At 40.5% G+C, this 26,088-nt stretch overlaps 1 protein-coding gene across 1 annotated transcript; it reads right to left on the bottom strand.

The window, feature by feature from the left end:
- Positions 1-10,954: 10,954 nt before the first annotated feature.
- On the bottom strand, positions 10,955-17,387 carry OPRL1 (opioid related nociceptin receptor 1). The gene is made up of 4 exons (XM_051976831.1): positions 16,936-17,387; positions 15,893-16,159; positions 12,967-13,322; positions 10,955-11,857 (listed from the first exon to the last, which is right to left on the bottom strand). Exons 2-4 carry the CDS (start codon positions 16,117-16,119, stop codon positions 11,334-11,336), a joined length of 1,107 nt encoding a protein of 368 aa, XP_051832791.1. The 5' UTR covers positions 16,120-16,159; positions 16,936-17,387; the 3' UTR covers positions 10,955-11,333.
- Positions 17,388-26,088: the final 8,701 nt, after the last annotated feature.

Below are 26,088 nucleotides of genomic sequence, written 5' to 3'. Positions count from 1 at the left end.
TGCTGATGACTATCTCTGTATATCTCTTTTTAAGAATAAATTTTATTTGATTTTCAAATAAAGATCTGCTCTCTCTCTCTATCACTTCCTTTTTCCATCATTAAGAATTCAAGAAAAACAAAATCCTCTAAATAGTATGTATATAGTCAAGTAAAACAAATTCCCAATGTCAAAAAAAAAAAAAAAGATAAAGTCTGGACCTGTCACCTCTCTTTCAGGAAATGGTTAGCATCTTCATTATCAATCTTTAAGAATCATAGGTGGTTATCATGTTGATCAAAGTTCCTAAGTCTTTCAAAGTTGTTTATCTTTGCAATACTGTTGTTATTGTATAAATTGTTCTAGTCTGCTCAGCTCAGGTTGCATCAATTTATATAAATTTTCCCAAGTTTCTCTGAAACTATTCTTTTTCATCATTTCTTGTAGCACAATATAATTTCATCACATTTATATCCTGTCACTTGTTTGGTCAATCTTCAGTTGAGGGAGTCCTTTTCAGTTTCTACCACAAAAAGAGTTGCTTATAAATATTTTCAAACATATTGGTCCTTTTCCTCTTTCTTTGACCTCTTTGAGGTATAAACTTCATAGTTGCCAAAGGATAACTTAATATTCTTCAAACCTTTTTCCTCCTAGGAATATGGTAGTACATTATATTCTTTAAAAGAGTCTTGTTCCTATTACATTTCTCCAAACGTTCAGCTGTCTTTCTTCTTGTCCTTCATTTTGTCATAATCTTCCACTTCACATCTTCTAACCACAGGTTAAGATTCTGCTTTTTAGAGTAGAGAGCCCTTTTTACCTTCTCTCATGGGAAGACCAAACTGCTTAGTTTTCTTAGTACTTTCAGAAATACAAACTATGCATTCTCTGTTGATTACTTCAAAATGCAAAAGCTTCAATCCTCTATTCTTCCTTTCAATAGCTCCTGTGATTAAGCCTCACAAATTCTCATTAATGACTCCAAAGGACATAGGAAGAAGACTTTGAACCACATGATGAAAAAAAAAAAGACACAGTTTCAGAGGCAGCCAGATAAGAAGAACAATTTCAGACATCATTATTTCTTCTGTATCTGCATTGAGATACAGTTATCCCTTCCCTATGCAATTTAAATATATCATGGGTCAACCTAAGAAATTGAAAAAATATATAGAAGTGTTTTTCAGAAGCCACAGATGACACATGAAGGCCAGCAGACAATACAGAGCCTATGATCAAATACTTAACCCAACTTTTATAATACAGTAAACACCTCACAAAAGAAAAAGGAAAAAAATCAGACTTCTTTTCTGGTACAAAGGGAGAACCAAAACATTTTACACAGATTTTCCAGATCTCCAGGAGAGTGGGGAAAGTACCACACAACTAAGGGACAACTGTACTGATGAGAAAATATCTGTCTACATCTGTGTTTGTATACACACAAAGATGGTTGCCAACTAGAGACATCCACCTGAGTCTGCACTGAGAAAATTATCAAAGCAAATACCTGGCTGAGACATTGACCAGAGCAAACATCGGTTCGTATCTATGTCTACTTTAGAATGCTGAACAGATCAAACATTAAGGAGGCAGTAGGAAAAGTATCATCTCTGATATCAGAAGGCCTGGGTCCAAATTCTCACTCTGCCACAGTCTCTCTGTGTAATTTTGGACAAATGACTTAATTTCCCTGGGATTCAATTTCCTCATCTGTAAAATGAGGATGTGGGTCTAAATGATTTCTGGAGCCCCTTCCAGTTCTAGACCTATGTTCCTCTGACCTTTAATTATTTCTGTCTGCACTGAGACACGACCAGAACAAATCTCTCTCTATAAACATCTCTGTGTCTGGACTAATATTCTGTCCACAACAATTATCTGTCTGTGTCAGAACTGAGATCCTGACCACAGAGAATCCAAGTTCATGCCTGAATCTTCCTGGAGACACTTATCAGAGTAAATATCTGATTCTGTCTAGACTGAGGTCATGGACCATCTCTCTGTGACTGCATCTGAACTGAAATATTGACCAGATCAAGCATTTTTTCCTACCTGTACTGTGAAATTGACTGTGCAAATATCTAATTCTGTCTGCATTGAGACCCTGCCCAGAGCAAATGACCCTACCCAGAACAAGAAAAGTATCAAGCTCCCCACCCAAAAAAAAGTATTTTTCATTCAAATCAATAAGAATTATCTGGCTCAAAGTTAGTTTCTGATCTGTGAAAATTATTGAAATTCGACGAAACTAAGTTCCACAAACATATTAAGTGCATACTGTGTGCATACCATTGTTCTAGGTCTGAAGAAGTCAATACAAGACATGATTCCTGTCTTTGGCAAACTTACAATCTATATTGGAGGAGTATAAGACTTTAAATAGTTTATTGTAATATGTAATAATATATAGCATGTTAGAAAAACACTAAGTAAAGCATTTCATAAGGTGCAAGAGGGAAGAGGACATTACTAACTGGGGAAATTAAGGAATGCTTTACAGAAGAGATGGTTTCAGTTGAGCTATAAAAGATGAATAGAAAATCAACTAGTAAAAAAGATAATGGAAAATTTCCTATAAATGGTGAACAGCAGTAGCACTGGGAGTTAGACCAGAGCAGAGATGTCAAACTTACCACTGCAGGTTGCACACAACCCCACAACACTTCACAGTTTTTCCTGAACCAGACTGAACTGTAACTAGGAAATATTTACAAAATAAATTAAAATACAATAAAATAGAAGTAGAGATTACATTTTAAAACTAAATCAAGATGGGGCAGCTGGATGGCACAGTGGCTACAGCATTAGCCCTGTAGTCAGGAAGACCTGAGTTCAAATATGGTCTTAGATGCTCATTAACTATGTAACCCTGGGCAAGTCACTTAACCTCAATTGCTAAAAAATAATAATAAATAATAATTTTTTAAAATTAAGTCAACATGTGACCCATGGAAATCATTAGGTATAGTTCAGTAGATCCCCTTTCTATTTGAGTTTGATGCAACTGTCCTAGATGACCTGGAAAGTCTATTCCAGCCCTCCAAGTGTGACTATGCCAGTGTGTCGCCGAAATGGAATCTGAGGGTGAAGGAATGATTTTCAGATCCTCAGAAATTATCAACAAAAATATTCTAGTCTCCCAGAAAAATGTTAGGGGATAGATAAAGAGGAAGAATGTGAGCTTATAACTGTCATTAATTAGGTTGAAACTGGGAGATGGAGTCCTGATGGTGGAGTAAAAGTAGGAACTCACCCAACCTCTTCCCCTAAACTCTTAAAATGACTCTAAACAAATTTAAGAGCAGCAGAACACCCAAAAAGATGAGGCAGAACATTTTCCAGCCAAAGGCAACTTAGCAGGTCATCAGAAAAGGTCTAGGGTAGGAGTCCATCATGTAGTCCTGGTGCAAGCCATGCAGGACTCAGTAGCTTTAGCACACTACAGTGCTACAGTGGGGTGGGAACTATCTTAACAGTTCCAAGGGAGAAAAGAGGACTTGTGGTCATATCCCTAGGAGGATGTGTGAAAACAGCTGCACAAACTGCCTGAAGCTTGGGACAGTGCACTCTTCACTCTGGAAACAGAACCCTACTTTAACAAAGAGTTAAAAGCCAAATAATAGGCTTGGAAAATGAGCAGACAACAGAAAAGGTTTGATCATAGAAAATTATTGTGGTGACAAGATAAATCAAAACCCATACTTAGAAAATGATAACAAAGTCAAAGCTCCTATATACAAAGCCTCCAAGAAGAATAAGAATTGGGTTCAGGCCATGGAAGAGCTCAAAAGGGATTTTAAAAATCAAGCAAGAAAGATAGAGGAAAAATTAGAGGAAAAATTGAGAGTAAAAGGAACTACAAAAAGTTAATGAGGAGTATACCTTGAAAAGCAAAATTGGCCAATTGGGAAATGATAACCAAAAGCTCACTGAGGAAAATAATTCCTTAAAAATTAGAATTGAACAATTAGAGGCTAATGACTTCATGAGAAATCAAATATAATAAAGCAAAACCGGAAAATGAAAAAATAGAAAAAAATGTGAAATATCTCATTGGAAATATCTGGAAGACAGATCCAGGAGAGATAATTTTAAAATTATTGGTCTACCTAAAAGTCATGATAAAAAAAAAAGTTTGGACATCATTTCTCGAGAAATTATGAGGAAAAATTGTCCTTATATTGTAGAACCAGAGGGTAAAATAGATACTGAAAGGATCCACCGATCACCTCTTTAAAAAGATCCCAAAATAAAAACTCCCAGGAATATTCTAGCCAAATTCTGGGACTCCCAAGTCAAGGAGAAAATATTGCAAGCATCAAGAATATTGAAACAGATAGAGGTTGGTAAGTAAAAGCAATAAGCTAGAATAAATGGATTGCGTGAATTTTAAAGGCTGATTATGGAGGAATAGAGGAAGTAAAATCATCTGGAAATGAGTATGCTTATACTTTCTTTTTCTTTTTTTTTTTTGGAGGAGGGGGTGAAGGCAATGGGGTTCCAAGTGATTTGCCCAGAGTCACACAGTTAGTGTTACCTACATGTCTAAGATTGGATATGAACTCAGGTCCTCCTGACTCCAAGACCAGTGCTCTATCCACTGCATCATCTCGCTATCCCTTACGCCTATACTTCCTCCAAATTCTGTGAGTTGGGGAGGTGGATGAAAGTCTTCTAATAAAGATGATTCTAAAGAATGTGGTAACTGCTGAGGAAAAGTCAGTCTAGTTAAGATGAAGAGATGGAAGGAGGAATATTGGTTGAAAAGTTCAAAGATGTAGGGGAGATTATTAAAGATAGAATAGACATTAGATAATCATAAATTTAGAGCTGGAGAAGACCTCAGAAACCATCTAGTCCAACACTCTTTTAAATGATAAGGAAAAACTTAAAGATGAGGAGCCCAAGATAGTTATAAGTGATTTATCTCAGGTCACACAGATAATAAGCGGCAGAGACTGGATTCAAACCTAGATGCTTTAATTATAAATCTCACATCCTTTCTACCATACCATGCTGTTTCCCACAGGGAGATCATGGGGTTGAATGGATATGATCACCTTACTTTAGAGTAAAATTTCTTTAAAAATGTTCATGGTGTAGACATAACTGTCTGGTGAAGCCTCTGGATGTCTTCTCTGAATAATGTTTTTACACAGGATTATAAAGGATGATTTTTTTAATTCACCACATGACTAATATGGAAATTTATTTTTAAAGATTGTACATATAAAGCCTATATCAAATTTCTTGCTCTCTTGGGAGTGGGGGAGGTAAGGAAGAAAGGGAGTAAAAAAAGTTGGAACTCAAAATCTTTTTTTTTTAATTAAAGCTTTTTATTTACAAAGCACATGCATGGGCAATTTTTCCAACATTGACTCTTGCATAACCTTTTGGTCCAAATTTTCCCCTTCTTCCCCCCACTCCCTCACTGCACAAACAGAACTGGTTTGAATCTTCTCGCTGTAGAAGAGAGCCACGTCTATCAGAACTGATTGTTATATAGTCTTGTTGTTGCCATGTATAATGGTTCTGCTCATTTCATATAGCATCAGAAACTCAAAATCTTATAAAAATGAATGTTGAAAACTATCTTTACATGTGATAGAAAAAATAAAATACTATTGAATGCATAAAAAGTTCTTAAATAATTTTTTTTAAAAAAAGAATGGACCTTCCTTGAGGGAGAGACTGTCTGACCTTTCGATTTGTGTTCTCAGTGCATATAGCATAGTACTTTGCCATAGCAAATCCTTAATAAATGCTTGTCTTCCCACTGATTCATTCAATTTGTAGAGTTTTAAGTATGTAAAGTTAAGGATGTAGAATGCTGACATTTTAGGAATATCCCTGCAGAAAATCTTTGCTCAGGCAGACTTATGCCCCCCTTCAATGACTAAAATTCCATTGTTCTAGAGCAGGAAAAGATCTCAGAGGCCAGTCAGTTCAAGCTCCTCGTTTTTTTAACAGATGTGGAAATGATTAAATCATCTATTTAGTATTCAGAGCCTTCCATAACCTTCTCCTGCACACATACCTTTCCAGTCTTTTCACACCTTATAAATATCCATCCACCCACGGACTCTTTGATCCAGGATGGCTGGCCTGTTCCGGACTGTTTCTAGAATGAGATACTTCATCTCCTTACTCCTGGCATTTTCATTTACTGCTCCTCATGCCAGAAATGCTCAACCTCCTCATCACTAATTCTTAACTCTCCTGGCTTCTTTCAAGTCTCATTTATAAGTCTCACTTTCTATAGGAAATTTTCCCTTTAATGTCAATGTCTTCCCTCTGATGATTATTTTCAATTTTCCCTACATATGCTTGTTTATACGTAGTTGTTTATTTTGTTTCCCCACACACATTAGATTTGTTCTTTTAGATCAGGGACTATGTTTTGCCTTTTCTTTTATCCCCAGTACTTAGCATATGGCACATAGTAGACACTTAATGCTTGTTGACTGAATGCCTGACCTAAACTCTTGAGATAGAACAGTAAGACCTGGAGTTGGGAACAAAAAACATCAATCTAGAGTCTTGTTACTAACACATCTGAAGTCTTTACCTCCTTCCTATTGCAACCTCAAAAGGGAAAACTATGATCACTGGTTTGCTCTGAGGAAATGGGGAAACCAACCAAACACTGGCAAGCAATCTATTTTCCAGTTAACCAAAGGATGGAAATATAGTAATCCCCAGGGCTAGAACAAGAGCTCAGGACAGCTCCTCTTCAAAGCCAGCCTTAATGGGAAGGCTATAAAAAACATGTTCTAAAGCAACTTTAGTGACAGCAGATTCACATTTAGGATTATGGAAAACCAAGACTGAATTTTGTTGGAGCACCATGTCAGTTGATGTGGATGCTGTTGGTAACATAGTGATCTTATATAGGTCCTAGGACTACTTCTGTAGCACTGGGTCCAATCAACCTTCACTTTTTCTAATAATAAGAATACTGATCAAAAGGCAGCACACAAGAAGGTACACATTGCTTATTACATGTTTATTACATGCATAATATTATTAGTTACACAGATAATCATGTTTATCACATGCAGGATTCTTTCTTACAACTCCAGGGTTTTTCATTCTGTTCCCACCATGAGGATAAATACAGCAAAAGCTTACTGCTGTGTTGAGGCATTATAGAGTACTGGAAAGAGCATTGTCTGGTAGTACCCTTTGGCCCAGAGATACAACAACTAGGCATATACCCCAGGGAGGTGAAGAACAAAAACAAAGGTCCTGTATACATATCAAAATATTCATAGTAATGCTTTTGTTGTAGCAAAGAACTACAAAGTGCCCTGGAGAATGAATAAATAGACTATGGTACATGAACATAAAGGAATACCATTAGGCCATAAGAAACAACAAATTTGAGGAATTCAGAGACACGTGCAAAGATTTATATGAGCTGGTGCAGAATAAAGTAATCAGAACTAGGGGAAAATGTATACAATGATAACATAAAAGGAAATAATAATATAACTGGAATGCTGTGTAATTATAGGGACCAAGACTGGCTCCAGAGAAAAATAATGAGGCAGTTTACCTCCTTCCTTTCATTAGAGAAGTGAGGGAATAGTGTTATGGAATGTCACAGACACTGTCAGATACCTATGATATGGCATCCGAGATTTAGAGCTGGAAGGACCTTAGAGGCCATCTAGTTCAAGCTCTACCACTTTGCAGATGAGTAAACTGAGGCACAGAGAAGTTTTGTCTTGAGATGGAATTTGAACTTAGGTCTTCTAGAGCCATTACACTTCAAATTCCTTGAGGGCAAGGGCTATCTTTTTGCCTCTTTTTGTATCCCCAGCACTTAGCATAGCGCCTGGCATATAGTAGGCACTTAAACATTTATTGACTTAGTGACTTCAAGACTAATGTCTAATACCCTATGCTATGCTTGAAAAAAGAAAGGCAGGAAGAGAGGGAGGGAGGGAGAGAGGGAGGAAAGAAGGGACAAAGGAAAGAAGATAGAAAGGAAGAAAGAGAGGGAAAGACAAAACTGGGAAAGGAAGGTAGAGATGAAGGAAGGGAGGGAGGGAGGAAGGGAGAGAAGAGGGAAGGAAGAAAGGGAAGGAGGAGGGAAGAAAGGAAGGTAGGGAGTAGGGAAGGAAGGAAAAAGAAGAGAAGAAAGGAAGGAGGGAAGGAGGAAATAAAAGAGGGAGGAAGAAAGAAAAAAGACAAGAAGGAAAAACAGAAAGAGGGAGGAAAAGAGAAGGAAGGAACAGAAGGAGAGAAGAAGGAAGGAAGAGAGAGAAGGAGAGAGGGAGAGGGGGAAAGGAACATAGGGAGGGGAGAGAGATAGAAGGAGAAAGGAAGGAAAGAAGGAAGGAAGGAAGGAAGGAAGGAAGGAAGGAAGGAAGGAAGGAAGGAAGGAAGGAAGGAAGAAAGGAAGGAAGGAAGGAGGGACAAAGGAAAGGAGGGAGGAGGGAAAGAGAGAGGGAGGCATTCATCTCTAGAGTTAGAAGTCCTGGGTTCAAATTCTAATTTTACCACTAAGTAGTGTCACAACATGTAAATCATTTCACCTCCCTGAGTTTTGGTTTCCTCATCTGTAAAATGGGGATACTACTACTATATAAGCTCACAAGCATTGCTGTGAGGAAAGTGCTTTGTAAACCTTAAAGCTCAATAGAAATGGGAGCTCTTATTCTTATTACCCAGAACTACTGCCACATTAGGAGGTGGCAAATCACTCCCTAAGTTATCATTCTTTTTATTAAATCCCCAATGGGACACGTGCTATCTCCTCACAAAGAAGGACTGGGGCTATCACTGTTATTTTAATTGATTATCTGGAGGTTTTTCTGTTTTAAAAATATACATTTTGGAACAGAGGCTTGCAGCTTTTATAAACTGGAAGGGATGGTGAGAATGGAATAAGCTGTCATTAATCCAATAGTTCAGCTACAGGAAAGAAATGTTGGCAGCTTCACCAACTGTGGATTCACAATGAGGGCTATGGAAAGCCTAGACTGAATTTTATTGGAGCACCATGCCAACTGACGAGGATGCTGTTGGCACCATAGTAGTCTTATGGAGCTCCTAGGACCATCTCTGTAGCTCTGGCTCCAAGCAGCCCTCACTACACCCACCCCTTTCCCAATGGCACAGCATCATAAACTTATTTTCTTATTTTACTCCATTTCAAACACATTCTAGTCATCAGTAACCCCAGAAATTGGCCCCCAGAGACACTACAGAGAATCGTAAAGCTGAAGAGACAGACATTAATCAGCAGAGAAAGAGAAAAACATCATTACATAGCACAAGCAGTTCTGTTCCTTCCTAGTCCTTGTCCCTCCTATCACAGAAATATAAAAAAGCCATGGTTCTTGATGGTCTGGATCAATCTGATATATTTCAAAGTCCAACTCAGACCTAAAAGAGGTCTATTCTTTACCCACTGCACACATTTAGAGACAAATGCTCGAAGGCAGTCTGAATCAGAGAACAGGGAGAACACTAAAGGCACTGGCTGCCTTTCTGGTTATAGATTCAAGAGCAAGAAAAACACTGAAGCCACGCAAGCATTTCAGGGTGTATAAAGAGTTGCAGCTAACAAATATTAAAGCATTTAGTCTCTCTCTTCCTGGAGGTAGCCAGGTCATAGCAGAAAGAACAGAATTCTTCATTCTTTACAAGAATTTAGCAGCTACAGGGATACCTCTAGAGGTCCCTTCACCTCAGCTTCAGGAGGGTTGTACTAGATAGTTTCTAAGGTTTCTATCTAGCTCAAATCAGTCAATCATCTGGTATGCGCCAAGCACCTTGGTGTGAGATCTTCCATTCACTGGACAAATTTTTCTTCTTTAGAATTAAATCACCACTGAGACATCACCATTCCCCCCCTGCATTGCTGAGGAAAGAGAACTAAATAAATATGACCCAAGCTTTAAAATAGTGTAAGAGCCCTTCTGTGGCTTGCCAGTAAGGATGGACAACATTACTGGTGGGCCTGGACACCATGGCAAGCCACGGGTCAGTCACAGAGTCTTTAGTGTGTAATGAGTGAGGGGCACATCCTACGGAGGAAAATAACCCCAGAAATCAGAAGCATGGGCTCTTTCCCCATGCATAAAGGGGGTTGCAAAGGGTAGTATAACAAAGCATCAGCAAACACAAAGGAACATGATCAGCTCTCCGGCTGAGGAGTCAGAAGAAATGTTTGGGCACCTAGAGAGCACATCCAGGGCTCCTAGGTCCATGGAGACTCTCGGTTTGTCCTGCCCTGCTGGCTGCTGTTCACTCCAAGAAAATCTTATACCGTGGAATCAGGGCAATGGCAAGGCACTCCTTCCTCTCACGGGTGACCTAACCCAGGCAAATGGAGAATTGAAAGTCTGGGCCAAAGGGAGCAAGTGCCAGCAGCTCCCAAGGGCCAACCCAAAGGCCGGCTAGAACTCTCCCAGAGCTCGCCCAGCTCTGGCACACTCGTGCCATCTTATTCACTTATGCCCTAGCCCTTCCATCAAAGTTCCCTCTTCCATCCCAAAGGAGACAGAATTGTGGAACATGGTAATAGGATGTCAGAGTTGGAAAGAACCTTCAAAATCCTCAAATTCATCTGCTCTCATTTTCTACAAGAAGCAGGATTAGCGAAGCTGAGCAATGGGCCCAGTCTATGGATGCGTAATTAGGCATCCTGTGGCAACTAGGTCCAGGGAATAGCATCAAAGAGAGCACATGGGATGACAGAAGCACCATCCGGAGGCATCAGGTCTTTCTCTCCCCTCCCCGAAAGTAAAAAGTAAATCACAAATTCTCCAGCCAATCTTCCTCCTTCTGTAAGACCTCGGCCATCCACGTGTCTTCATATCTCTGCATCCCAGCAGTGTGCTTACATGGGTGTCTGTGTGTGTCCACACTCTCTGTGCTCGAGATTGTGCATCTCTGTGACTAGATGATTTTTTCAGAGGGTCTTTATATCTACATGTGTGTGTGTGTGTGTGTGTGTGTGTGTTTGTGTGTGTGTGTGTGTGAAAGTCTGAGGGCCAGACGCCCTTCAGAGATAGTCTCCTCCCCATTGCTCTTTGTCTCACCGTATCAGGAAGGCGCGTTTTGGTTCAGCTGTGACCACTCACAGAAACAGCCCTTATTTTAGGTCTGTTTCCACAGGAACTTCCTCCCCACATTTGGTGGCTCAGAGGACACAGCCTCTCCGGGTCACAGTCACAAAGCCGTCCTGACGGTCTCCAGCCCCACAGTGATCCTTGTGCCCATCACGGAGTCTGAAAAGAGCCCTACTACAGAGCAGTGACTTGTGTGAGCTCCGTGTTGGGTGTGGATGGCGTTTGGGGGCTGGTGGGCATTATGGGGAGTTCCACGCCTAGTCATGCGGGCCTGGGAGCAGTTTCTGAAGTCTTACAGGCAAATGCCACATCCTTGGCAATGCTCCGCACACGGTCAGACACCTGCAGTTCCCGGCGCAGGGAGGACGCGCAGCAGAATTTACGGAAACAGGCCTTGAAATTTTCATCCAGGAAAGCATAGAGAATGGGATTCAGGCCGCTGTTGGCGTAGCCCAGGACGATGCAGAAGTGCAGGGCAGCCACCGCAGCTCCGCTGGCCAGCTGAACCCCTAGGTCCTGAGCCAGCACAAACACCTGGACAGGGGTCCAGCACCCCACAAACACGGCCACTACCACCAGGACCAGTCGAGTGATGCGCCGCAGGTTGCGATCCTTCTCTCTGGAGCCGGAGAGGACTCGGACACTGCGAAGCCTCCGAATCATGAGGCTGTAGCAGGCTGAGATAATGAGGACGGGGATCACGAAAGAGAAGAGGAAGACGCAGACCCCAAACACAGGGCGCCAATAATTCTCAGGAGTGGGGTACTCCAGCAGGCACTCGATCTCTGTCAAGAGAAATAAAACAAGCATGGAGACCAGGATGGCTGCAGCTTTCCCCCTGACCCCAGGCACTGGGCCCCCCACATGGGGAAGGGTCCCAGTTGGAACTGGGTCACCAGACCTGCCCCAGCCCTCCAACTCTCATTCTAGATCCTATCTATAGCCCCAGTCTCCCCCCACCTCTACAAGGGAATGTAAGGTCCGGGTCTGCTCTCTCCCAAAGGGATATTGGGTCGGGTCACTGGCTCACAGAAGAATGAATGATCAAGATGGTCTGGCTTCCCTCATGTCATAGGATCATATAGAAGTGGAAGTAATCTTAGAAATCATCTAGTCCAATTCCTTCATTTAACAGATGAAAAAAATGAGACCCAGAAAGGTAAAATGACGTAAGGTCACAGATTTCAAGCTGGGAATGGATCCTAGAAAGTCACTAAGTATAATTCCCATTCTTTTTCAGACTGAGGCATAGAAATGCTCATTGATTTGCCCAGGATCATACAAATGTTGAGTGTCTGAGGCAGGATTTGACTCCCTCCTGAAGACAAGTCCAATTCCCTCTTCATTACAGCATGATGGCTGTAAGAAGTAGAGGTAAGTCTCAAACCCAGGTCTTATGACTACAAATTGAGCACTATTTTCATGTTATCACACTCCCTCCTACAGTTGGACAATGCATCTGGATGGGTGTAGTCAACTTTCTCTAAAGCAGAGATTCTAAACCTGAAATCTGCTACCAAGGGGCTTGGGGGAAAATTTCAAGGGGTCCATTGTAATTTGATGAGAAAAAAATTACATCTCTATTTTTACTAAGCTCTAACTGAAATCTAGCAATTTCTTTGATTATGATTTTTAGAAAACATTACTCTAAGAAAGGGTTTGTAGGTTTTGCCAGATTGTCAATGTATTCCCTGATACAAAAGAATGTTAAGAATCCCTACTCTAGAAGTATGATGGTCTAGTCTCTTTTCCCCAAAGGGATACCAACTCTGCAGGTCTGTCTTCCCCAGAGAAATTACAGATCCGGGCACCCTTCCCCACAGGAAGAATGAGTTTGCCCTCAAAAGGGTGATGGTGTCTGTCCACTATACCCAGAACCAGTACATGCACTGACCATCATCATCCATCTGGGCTGAGCCCATGACTGTGACAGGAACCCCAATGAGTGAAGCCAGGGCCCAGATGCCAACATTGACAGCCTTGGCCTTGTTGGGGGTGCGGATGTCCAGAGCCCGGACTGGGTGGCAGATGGCAATGTAGCGGTCCACACTCATGGCAGTCAGAGTGAAGGTGCTGGTGAACATGTTGTAGTAGTCGATGACGATGACCGTCTTGCACAGCACATTTCCAAATGGCCAGTAGCCCAGGAGAACATCGGTGCCCTGGAAGGGCAGAGTCAACAGAACCAGGGCATCTGCCAGTGCCAAGTTAAAGATGTAAATATTTGTGGCTGTCTTCATCTTTGTGTGTCTGTGAGAAGGGCAAAGGAGATATAGAGAGATGGGGGGAAATTAAATTCATGATAATGATCATCATTCTTTTCAGATTCTTGTAGAGACAACAGGGGATGCAGGGGGTGGAGGAGGGAGTAAAGAACAGTAGCCTCAAGGTCTAACCGCTCAACCTGCCCCCAGAAAAGGGACCCAACCTAAGCTTTCCCATCATAGCCTGCATTCTGAAGTGAAGAATCCTGCACGTGGATGTGATTCAGATGGATATCTGAATAGATGACCAATTATCCCCATCCCTCCACACTCCTTCTAGACCCTAACACTAATTCTGTGGCTTCCAGAGACCTAAGCTCTCAAGGTCAGTTGGATGATTGGTATACACTCTCCCTCTTGGTCATCACTGCTTGGTGATGGCAGCACTGGTGAGGTTGACAAGCAGAGATGATGAGAATGATGATGATGGCGATACAGATGACGATTCGGATGATGAAAGCAAAAGAGACAACAACTGTGATAGATGGAGGAGCACGTTAGAGATGACAATCGTTACAGATGTCAATACAGGGCAGCAATGGCAGTGGTAGTAATGGCAGCTATGGTGATGATGGTAACCATGGTGATGGCAGCAGGGATGGTGGTGATAGTATTGGTAGAGAGGTAGATGGCAGTGAAGATTGTAGCCATGGTGATGGTAATGGCAGAGATAATTATGGTAGTAAAACTAATGGGATGGGAGGGCAGGCAGTGAGGAATATCGGCTATGTTCCTTTGCTATTTCAGATTGATTGTCCTGGACAGGTTGTCAGTATACTTTCCTGGACTTCTCAATTCTTGTGCATTAATGTTTCTGAAGAGTTTTTCACCTTTCCTGTCTATTTAAATCCAGGATGTAGGTTCATTTTTTCCATCCCAACACTGAGGGAGGATGAAAAAGATAAAAATAGCATCCTTAGTCTCTAAAATGCTTCATTCTGGATCCCTTTCCCAGTAGAGTTCCAGGCTGGCCTGTCCAGATCAAGGAAGGACATCGAGGACAAGTTAGAATCAGAAGACATGGATTCAAATTCCAGTTCTACCACTTAGTGCCTCTGTGACATTAGGCAGGTCACTTTGCCTCTTGGACTTGAGTTTCCTTTCCTGTAAAATGATGAACTATGACTCTTTTATCTCTAAAACTGTCCATGCTCTGATAATCAACCTAGACTAAAACAGCATGGATAAAGATTTCAAAGATCATATGGTTGGTCTAAGCACAAATTAGAGATTAGAATGAATATTAGGCACCCAATCTACTATACCATACTGCTCAATCATCATAAGTCATCACAACTCCCATTTCTGTAGTATTTTTACAGTTAAGATACTTTCATCACTAACTATTGTTATCCTCATTTTATATATTACTTTCAGGTTACATATTTCTTATTCACTTATGGCTAAGTAAGGGCAAGTGCCCTGCCCAAGATAATATAACTAGTGTTGGGAGTAGGATTCTATAGATCTAACACTCTTCGATACATCCCTTTTGTTTGCACCTATGATGATGCACCAAAAGTTCAAAGATGCTTTCTGGAGGAAAACAAGACAATATAATACCACCTCCCAGACTGTTTCTGCCCTCTCTCCCTCCAATAATCTGATCTCCTCACTGTTAGATTAATATCAAGAGCAGTCTTGCCTGCACCCTTTTGCTCATGTTATTCTCCTCACAAATATCTTTTAAATGACTTCTTCTTTATCCTATCCATTCTTCAAGGCCTAAATCAAGCCATAGCTCTCTAAGCTATACATACTATGGCCCTGTTTCCTTGACAGCCAGATTGACTGCCATGAGGATATATATTATTTATCTCATATACAATGGCAAGCATAGGGCTGGACACATAGGTACATTCAATAAATCTGTGTTGAAGTAAATTGTCTTAGTGAAAAATTACAGATTGGGCAGAGGGAAAATGGACAACTGAGAGTTTTTCAAGGATGGGGGAAGAGAGGAGAAACATCCACGATCCAAGCCCTAAAGCTCCCCAAGACTGGACTTCAGGGCCTGGTTTAGGAGAAGGCAACATCTATTTCCACTGAGGATTGAGCATGGCCCTAAATTCCTAATCCTAGGGATAGATAATACCCTCTCTTCTCACCAGGGTTTTCCTCCTTCTACCTAGGCAGGCCTCAAGTGGCCCAAGATTTTCTAAAGTTTAAACCCCACAGGCTTTCCTTCCATCCAGGCCCACAGACAGCGACCTAGCCCCTCAGGAGTCACAGTAGCCATTTTCTCAGAGGATCTCATAGCCAGACCTCCTTTCTCAGTCTGTTCCTGAACACAAGTTCCAGAGACCTGGGCCACAGCTTTTTCTCCTCCCCCCAAGGGGTCAACAGGGCAGATTATACGAAAGATATGTATTCCTCCATAGAGAGCCCTATCACTCATCCCCCGAAATTGCCATAAAGAGTAGCAAGAAACTGGCAATCCCAGCTCCAATGTCATAACCTCTCTATCTCTACAACTACAGGATGCTGGGAGGTTCAAAGAAGGGGCAGAAGCCCATCTGATTACGACATGTTTCGGAGGACCAAGAACCCACCTACCTGATGATGACATACATGACGAGACAGTTTCCCAGCAGACCCCCTATAAACACAGCCAGGTAGACAACGACTATCGTGACCTTGAGGCCAATGGGCAGAAAGGTGTCCTGGGTCACATTGATCAGCAGGTGAGGAGGCACTTGGCTCCCATTTGGGAGAGAGAAGTTGTTGAACAGGCGGTTTCCATAGAAATTCTCCCAGAATGGGTCCAGGAAGAGGGGTTCCATGGTGCTCTCTCTACCCAAGCTGGCTTGCCCCAAACTGGCCCTGAAAAACCAAGGAAAGAGAGGAATGTGACTAGCACCAGAGCTTATCCTGCAAACCACCTCTCCTAGTCCATTCCCTCCACCCCCAAACATACACACCCTCCTTCCTCACTTCTCCATCAGGCTGTCTAACAACAGTGGGACAGGTGCCGTGCTTATACACATGCTGACAGACCTGTGTGGACACAGAAACATACAGGAGGTGCGGAGGGGAAGGAGGGGAAGAGATACTTGGCTATAACCCTAGCAGAAACGCAGACATTAGACAGACACAAGCACACACATCACACACACACAAAAAAAACTGCTAATTAGGGGGATTCTAACCTACTGCAGCCCCTCCGAGGCTCCCATTCCTGCATTCCCAGCATCCTGAAGTGCCCCCCCTTCCCAGCCCAAATACACACAGAGAAGAAATCTCTATCCTGCTCGTCCCTAGTGTCTCAGGACACACTACAAACATCTCCCAGCTTCCCCCACCCGGAGCCAAGCCCCGATCCTGCGACACTCAGAGCCACCCGACAGCCCAGCTGCCCCCAACTTCTCACCCTAGGAGCAAACCCCCAAAGGTTTCAGATCCAGAAACGCCCTTCCCACAGAACAGACAAACGTAAGTCAAGAGCCAAAGCCAAAGCCAAAAGAAAAAAAAAAAAAGGGAGGGGGTGGGGAGGGGAAGGCAGATTTCGGAAAGGAGGGGGAACGAATGGACAGGCAGATTAGAGGAATAGGGAGCAGGACGGGACGGGGGTCCAGAGAGCTGAGAAAAGATTGTCCCACCTGGGGAGCCCCCCCACCTCCGCAGCCAGCGCTTTCCCCCACCCGGCTGGGCCAATTCCTGGCGTTGCCGCTCTGCAGACGTCTCAGAAAGCTGCTAGCCAACTGCACCCGTGGAGAAGAAGAGAGGAAAGGAGGGGAGAGGAAGAGAGGAGTGGAGAAGAGGGGAGGGGAGAGAAGGGAGGAGAGGAAAGGAGCAGAAGGGGAAGGGAGGGGGCAGGCGCAGAAGGTTTACCGGAGAACAGGACTAGGAGGGGGAGGGGCGATTCGGTCAGGTTCTGGGGAAAGGGAAGAAGGGAAGGGCTGGACTGGGGGTGCCTGAGCCTAGGTTTATACTAACTCTGGAGTGCACCTACAAACGCACACGCGCGCGCACACACACATACACACACAGTCACACACTCACAGGGATGTAAGTTGAACACCCAGCCAGCTATCCTTGGCCAGGTCCCTACGGGGGTCCTACATGGAAGCCCATTTTTCCAGGATTACGCAGTCAGACACTAATTAGAAAGGAAAACGTGACCCAAAAGGTGATGGGGAGAGTGTCACTGTAACCTTCTTACAATCTACGTGAATGTGTTTTATGTGTGTGAACATGCACCTCTGCCAGAGAGCGAGCCTGATTATGTCTACAGGTCTTTTGTGCCTTTGGCATTAAAGAAGAAGCAGAAGAGGAGAGAGGGAAAAGCTCTGGATTAAGAGTTAAATCCTGGCTCTGCCATTGACTAGCCACAATGCGACTGAGTGAATCCCACCCCCCTTCCTGACCCGCTTCCTTTTTGTAAAATGAGGGAGTAGGATTAGATATCTCTAAAGTCTACAAGCACTAAATCCCATTCGATACTTTTCCCTCTGAGAAGACAAGTGGTTGTCTAGCCTCGGCTTGAAACACTCAAGTGAAGGGGCCCCATTATCTACCATGGTAAGCCATTCTACACTGGGACAGCTCTAATTATTAAGAAATTGTTCCATATGTGAAACTGAAATCTGCTTCTCTGAAGCTCCTATTTCTGCCCATGGTGCCAGATAGAACACATCTAATCCCTCTTCCCTGTGACAGCCCTTCAAATACCTGGAAATAGCAATCCTGTCTCCTTTAAGTTTGGACTATATATATTGTTTTATGAATATATAAATTTAACATTCCAGGTTCTTTCAATTGACCTTTGAATAACATACCCTCCAGGTCCCTAACTGTATTGGTCTGGAAGTGAGCATGATGCTCTAGATATGATCTAATCAAAGCAAAGCAAAGTGAAACTCACTTCCCTCATTCTAGACACAATGCCTCTCCTACAATTTCATTGTTTTAGAGCTGCTACAAGTAGCCATTTGACTACTATTGAGCTTTCACAAAACTCCTGGCTCTTTTTCATATGAACTGTCCAGTAAGTTGCAATTGCTTAGCTAGGCTTTCTGGGTTTTCTCCTCTTGGCAGTTTGATATTGATGACAGTACTTGTCTCTTGAATCCATAGCCACCTTTCTTCTCTGTTTCCAGAATTCAGACTCTGAAGCTGCTTCCTCCCTAGAATGCTATTCTTCTCTGTGACTGTCTCTACAGTGAGAATCCCTATTCAAAAGGTAACTGATGGTGCAGTGAATAGAGCATGGTATCTAAAATCATGAAGATGTAAATTCAGAACCATTCTTTAGATATTTACTAGCTGTGTGACGCTGGGCAAGCCACTTAACCTCTGCCTGTTTCCTCCAACTGTAAAATGGGGATAATATAGCAATAGGGTTGTTAGTGGACTCTGCAAATTCAGTATCACAATTTAGGAGGGATTCATAAGGATAAACTCATCACCTCTAATTCATCATCAAACTGCTAACTCAAGCCTTGATTGATACCTCCTCTGTTTGAAGGACTGGAGAGTAAAGTATCAAACTCTTCCCTATGCCTTCCTTTATAAAGGAAGAGACTGAACTTTCAACTCACTCCACTTTGCATCTATTGCTCTGCCTGGTTTCAACTTCATAGAACAAGATGCCCCCAAACTAGGTACACTTAGGTGTTCTATGTCTGTCTGTCTGTCTCTCTCTCTCTCTCTCTTTCTCTCTCTCTCTCTCTCTCTCTCTCTCTCTCTCTCTCTCTCTCTCTCTTTCTCTCTCTCTCTCTCTCTCACACACACACACACACACACACACACACACACACACACCAGCTTTCCTGCCTACTTTTGTGTATTGTCTCCCTCCAAACTACGGTAAAATGGTAAGCTTCTTGATGGTGGGGCCTATTTTTCTTTTATTAATTGCATCCCCAACACTCAGTATAGTGAGTAACACATAGTAGTTGCTTAATAAATGTTTATTAGATTGGATCAGATAAGATAAAGAGGAAAGGAGTTCTTCTGAATAGGGAAGGGAAGGGAAGAAAGTAGATGACTGCAGAATCATCTTAGATGCAAAGAAGATGGAAGGTAGGAAGGTCACATTGAATAGTTTCCATCATCTCCTATAACAGAAGAGTCAAAGTTATTTAAAAAGAAGGGAACAATTTTCCAGGGAAGCTTCCTTAGAACTTTCAGAAAGATGCCATCATCTTTAGGAAACCTGTTCAAGAAGACCATCATACTGAAACTAGACATAGCTAAAGAAACTTCAGGGGAATAAGATAGAATATTCATTTAGAAGCCACCCCTGACTTCTATCCTAATTAGTCTGAGTAGAAATCTTTTATAACCACTCTTAATCCTTTTCTTAAAACACATTACTTCTAAAATAACATTTTACTTTTCCTTGCCTAAGCCCAGTGTGCCTTGAATATGGTAAAGAAAGAGGAATAAATGTCTCACTTGGGCTTCTAGTGATGGCATGGGGAGATGAGGAATCAAGTATTAAGAATGACCATTTCCTAATTCAGGAATCACTTCAAAGTCAATAGTATAAAAACAAGGATGGGGAACCTTTTTTCTGCCAAAGACTCTTGCATATTTATAATACCATTTTCAGGCCATTCAAAATTATCATCTTAGAGAAATTAGTGTTTCCAATGCAGACAAGATTAGAAGGGAAGTAATAAACTAGAGAAAAAATGTTACATTCAAGGGATTCTGATAAAGGCCTCATTTCTAAAATATATAAAGAATTGACTCAAATTTATAAGAATTAAAGCCATTTTCCAATTGATAAATGGTCAAAAGATATGCACAGACAATTTTCAGATAAAGAAATCAAAACCATTTCTAGCCATAAGAAAAAAAAATGCTCTAAATCACTATGATCAGAGAAATGCAAATTAAGACAACTCTGAGGAATCATTATATAACTTTCAGATCAGGTATGACAGGGAAAGATAATAATGAATGTTGGAGGGGATGTGGGAAAACTGGGACACTAATACATAGTTGACAGAACTGTGATTTTTAGCGTGGAAATATGTTTAGAATTGCACATGTTTAACTTATATTGAATTACTTGCTGTCTTGGGGAGGGTGTGAGGAGAAGGAAGGGAAAAAATTTGGAACACAAGATATTCCAAAGGTGCAAGATACAAGAGTGAATGTTGAAAACTATCTATGCATATGTTTTGAAAATAAAAAGCTTTCATTAAAAAAAAGGGGGGGTGAAGAAAATAGTGCTTTTAGCCAAGTTTAAAAGATAGAGATCAGGCTAAGTGAAATGAGCAGAACCAGGAGATCATTATACATGGCAATAGCAATATTATATGTTGATCAATTTTGATAAACATGATTCTTTCCAACAGTGAGATGATTGAGGCCAGTTCCAATGATCTTGTGATGAAGAGAGCCATCTACACCCAGAGAGAGGACTGTGGGAACTGAGTATGGATCACAACATTGCATTTTGTTGTTGTTGTTCACTTACATTTTGTTTTCTTACTAATTTTTTCCCTTTATGATCGAATTTTTCTTGTGCAGTAAGATAATTATATAAATATGTTTACATATATTGGATTTAACATATATTTTAATATGTATAACTTATATTGAATACTTGCCATCTGGAGGAGAGGTTGGAGGTAAGGAGAGGAAAATTTGGAACACAGGGTTTTACAAGGTTCAATGTTGAAAAATTATCCATCCATATGTTTTGAAAATAAAAAGCTTTAATAAAAAATAAAAGAGATCAGTGCATTGTTTTTAAATAAGGAAAGGAGAAAACTTGAGGTCAGTAGGCTTAAGGCCCAGAGTATAAATATCATCTACTTACCCCAGATCCAGAAAAGAAGTCAAATTTGAGTATGCAAGAGAGCTACTCTCAGTCCCTTCTTCTATTACTAAAGCCAATCCGAAAAAAACTTCTGTTCTCTCTTTACTGAATTAATCTCTTAAATGCTCTTGTGCTTCTTAAACCAATCTAAAGATTCACATGGGCTCTCTGATGTTCCCTAACCTTTCACTGTCACTGGTAAATAATGTAAACCCCAGTATCTACCATCAGACTTCTTTCCCTTTTTCTCCTTCCAAAATATGAGTCCAAATACCTCTCCCACTAAGCCTGATTTCTATCACAATATAATCTTTCCTTCCTCAGATTGTCAAAGCACTTTGTCAGGATATTTCATTTGTATCCCTCAGACTCCCCACCTTACAGTGGAGAGGTTACATAGTCACAGTTTATGTAGGTATCTGACACCGGTTCCCACTCCCCAGGGAATAGCAAATATAAACTCATTCATGGTAGGGATCATGCTTTCTTAATTGTTGTATTCTCAGATTTTATCACTAAGCTTTACACATAGGAAGTGCTTAATAAATGTGTGTTTAATAAATAAATGAAAATGCATTTTAAGACATTTAAAGGAAAAAGAAATTCCCAAATAATACAGTAACATTCTACAAAATGAATGTATAAAAAGTAACAAAGGGTCTCTCTTACTATTTACATTGTTCTATAAATGCTAGAGCTATAGCAACAAGAGAAAGAAAGTACATAGAATTATATTAGCATTGGCAAAGAAAAGAACACATTATTCCTCTGCACAGACTTTCTTACTTAGTAAACTTACTAACTTAGAAAACTGCAGAGAATTAGTGAAGCAGCAATTAAGATGATTAATTCAATTTTAGTTTTTGTTATTGTTTTTCTATCATGTCCAACTCTCTGTGATCTCTTTTTTGGGAGTCTGGCAAAGATACTAAAGTGGTTTGCCATTTCCTTCTCCAACGGATTTTATGGGTGAGGAAACTGACAAAATGACCTCAGTCACTTGTCCAGAGTCACAACAAGTAGGTGTCTGAGGCCAGATTTGAACTTATGAAATCAAAATAGTATATATAGTATCAAGATACAAAATAAGTCAATAAATTATCAGCATTATTAGTAAAAATCAACAGTTATCAATTATTATAAATCAACAAATTACCAGCAGTATTCTATATAATACTACCAAAATCTAGGAGATAATAGAGAAATTTCATTCAAAATACTTACAAAATGCATAAAATCTGATAGTTAACCTACCAATATATACTCAGAATTTTTCTGAATACAATTATAAGACTCTAGAGAAAGAATGAAATACTTGGAGAATAATCATTATTTACAATTAGATCTCAAACATAAAATCATCATGCTATCTAAATCAATTTACAGATATAGTGTTATGCCAATCGGATTACCAAGGGATTCCTTTATTGAATAAGACAAATTAATAACAAAATTCATTCGGCATAGGTCAAAAAGTATAGAATCTCAAAAAAGAAAGAAAGAAAGAAAGAAAAGCAGTAATGAAGGAAGCAAAATATTACTATATCGGTAGTTTGTTCTTCATTTTTTTTTTGTTCTTCATTTTTGAAGAGGACCAATGATATCTTGACTCTTATGTCAATTATATTTAAGTAAAGCAGAGTCACCCAAAGTCATCAGCCTCACTCTCTCTTCCAAAGTCGTTGAAGTCCAGTGGCAAAACAAGTCAAGATGACTGCCAATGGCCCAGGATACAGTGTATGACCTAGGCATTTTTGATGGCTGATCAAGCTCTAAGCACTCCACCATACCTACTTCAGTTGCCTTCATAGTCACTGGAATAAATTGCTCTCATTCATCCATTCCACTAGGGAAAGTCTTCATGTGCTTGGGGTAGACATCCCCCTAACTCACCACAAGGTCTGAGGCCCATTGGTTGCCATCAACCTGGTTTAGTCCATCTGCCAAAATAGTTTACCAATGTGTAACTGCTGTGAAAGCTCCAGCTTTTTGGAGCCACAGGTGAGAGTTCAATACCAGGTAGACACCAGAGGTGGATGAGCAGTCCTGAAAAGGACTCAGCAAGCCCTCACACCAGAGTGCTAGTCCTCCTTGAATTAGTATTATTACATTTCAAACAAAACTATAAGGCATCAAAACTATTTAGAACTATGCTAGTATGACAGCATTTCCAATCACACAAGCCTATAATCCTTGGTACCAGAGGAGGATGAAATGGTACAGGAGTTCTGAGCTATAGCAGGGAGGGTTAAAGCCAATCGATTATTCACACTAAGGCCAGTACCAATATAAAAGACTTGATGAACTGTGGCAGAAGAAAGAAAATAGAACTAAAATAACAGTATACAAAACAACTATAATAACACAAATAAAAACTAATTCAAAGGCATCTGAATTCAGGTTAATTGCATTGATCATTCTTATTCCCAGAAAATATGAAATGAAGCACACTCCTTTTAGTAGGCATATGGGATATCTGAGTGATATTTGAGGGATGTTACCTCGATCATTAGATGTCATCACTTTGTTGATCAATTTTTCTGAACTATTTTCTTTTTGTTTCAAAGAGAGGATTCAATGGAGTGGAGGGTTTATCATGAAACAATCATGATGGAAAAAACGAAACATGAGAGGACCTCTTAAAAAAATTAATCAGAACAGAAGTAAGTTGTCTTAATTAAACTTACTGGTATAGTCTATTCGCTTCCCATCACTGGTCATCATCTTAGGCCATGAGCAGTCAGATATATTTCCTTTCCTTCAAATTTTCTGCCCATAAATGGTAAATCTTCTCTAGACACATCCCTACAGATATACATTATATTAGTTGCACCCAACTTCCAGTTCTCTGGGCTATAAAACTCTGGGGCTATTTATATACAAAGCCACACCTCACCCACAACCAATCTGGAAGCCTCCAGCTTTAGGGTTCTTCCCACCCTATCACTAACTCTCTATTGGGGCCAGATAAGTTTTCTGCATCCAAAGAGGCTTCACTATAAAGGGTTTTAAAAAGTCCACATGAAGACCCTTGGGATATCTTATATGATGGACACAGATAAAGACAAACAATAACACATACAGCTTCCCCCAAAGATTAATTCAAATATATATTTACAATGGTAAGATGCTAGATTTATCACAGAGCATATTGCTGGGAACCTCTCTAGTTCTCCAAACTGGTGATCTCCCTGCCATGCTATCCCCAAGCCAGGTTTCCTCTGATTAGTCTACTCAAGGGTTCTTAACTTGGGAACCATTAATTTATTTTTTTAATGTTTTGATTCCTGTATTTCAATATAATTAATTTCCTTTGTAAATTCTATGTATTTTCTTTTATACATTTAAAAACATTAGTCTAAGAAAGGATCCATGTACTTCACTATACTACCAAAAAAAGTATACATGACCAAAAAAATTGTTGAGTATCTGATTCAGGAGTTCAGACCACAGCCTTTTTCTTCCTCCAACAGAAAGCTAAAAGATCTATAGATCATATCTAGCCTTCACTGAACTCTCACTATTTCACTGCTCCTCCATCCTATACATGTCATTACATCTATTCCAGCATATGAATTTGAGAATGGATTGGAGGGTGGGGTAGAAAGTAATGGTGACAAACTAGTAGGCCTGACAGTCCTTGCTTATTAGGTGAATATGTAGCAATGATTACTCTGCTTAAAAGCCAATTTCATTACATTTCACCTAGCAGTCTCCATTACCTTTAAGTCATTTAGGGATATCTCATCTCTGTCATTATCTGAAGTCTTCATTTATTGTGTTACCCAAATTATAGAGTCCCAGAATTCCAGTTTCATGTAACAGCTAAATTAGCTTTTTGTAAAAGAATATTTGCTTTAAATATAATAGCAAGAACAAACATACAAATATTTCTCCCATCACCTAGAGCATAATCACACACACACACACACACACACACACACACACACACACACTTTTTATTCTTTGAGCAAATGATGAGAATTAAATTCTCAGCTTAACTCACTTCATTAGTCCCACTATGTTCTAAGTCTAAATCTCCCAACCCCACCAGAAGCTTTTAGGCTGGGACTCTGACTTCTCAGGGTTTCCCTACTGGGCTAGTTGCAACATCCCCCTCAGTTCTAGGAGATTCTGTTTTGCCCACCAAAGGCCCTGAGTAGATCTTGACAAAACCATCTGCCAGCCTTAAATACCCCATGTGTTTTGTAACTGTACTTTCAATCCCCACTTACCTCACATGACTTAGACATTATTTTCCAAAAACAAAAGAATTTTCCTTTATTATCAGGAATAATTGGAGCCATTCATCCGACTCCCCTGGGGATAAATAATCTCACCAAAAATAAGTCATGTCATTTCCAGAGTGTTATAAGCAATCACAGAGCTTGAACAATGGCTCAGCCAATCTTCCTTCCTGAGAATCTTCCTGGAAAGTCCTTGTAAAATCTAGTTCCATCTCTTTACCCTTGTACCCATCCTGAGTTCAAAAGATCCTCAAGAGCTTCTGAACCAATGTAGACCTTAGTAGGAATCCTCTTTTCAATATCTATAACAAGTTGCAGACTTCCAATGTTGAGGAATCAAACACTGCCAGAGAGAGACCATTTCACTTTAGGGCAATTATAATTATTAATAATCAATAATAATAATAATTTGTTTTTCAGTTGTGGCTGACTCTATATAACCCCATTTGGAGTTTTTGGCAAATATAATAGAATGGTTTACCATTTCCTTCTCCAGCTCATCTTACAGATGTGGAAACTGTGGCAAGCAGGCTTAAATGTTTTGCCCAGAGTCACACAGCTAGTAAGTGAAGTCAGATTTGAACTTAGGAAGATGAGACTTCCTGATTCTGGACCCAGTACTCTATCTACTATGTCACTTAGCTGCCTAATAAAAATAATAAGCATGTATAGAATGTTTTACAATTTGCAAAGAACTTTGCAAACATTTTTTTTCATTTGATCCTTTC

This window comes from Antechinus flavipes, chromosome 2 (genome assembly GCF_016432865.1).
Source record: "Antechinus flavipes isolate AdamAnt ecotype Samford, QLD, Australia chromosome 2, AdamAnt_v2, whole genome shotgun sequence".
Taxonomy (NCBI): Eukaryota; Metazoa; Chordata; class Mammalia; order Dasyuromorphia; family Dasyuridae; genus Antechinus; species Antechinus flavipes.
Note: the sequence above shows the minus strand (reverse complement) of the source record. Positions and strands in the feature narration are given on the sequence as shown.

What these genes read in the sequence shown, in the direction of transcription:
- OPRL1 (XM_051976831.1), bottom strand. Translation starts at nt 16,119, where the DNA reads ATGGAACCCCTCTTCCTGGACCCATTCTGGGAGAATTTCTATGGAAAC. An exon ending in GTCATGTATGTCATCATCAG is followed by an intron (nt 13,323 to 15,892) that starts GTAGGTGGGTTC and finishes CCCTTCTCACAG; the next exon opens with ACACACAAAGATGAAGACAG. An exon ending in AGCCCAGATGGATGATGATG is followed by an intron (nt 11,858 to 12,966) that starts GTCAGTGCATGT and finishes TTCTCTTGACAG; the next exon opens with AGATCGAGTGCCTGCTGGAG.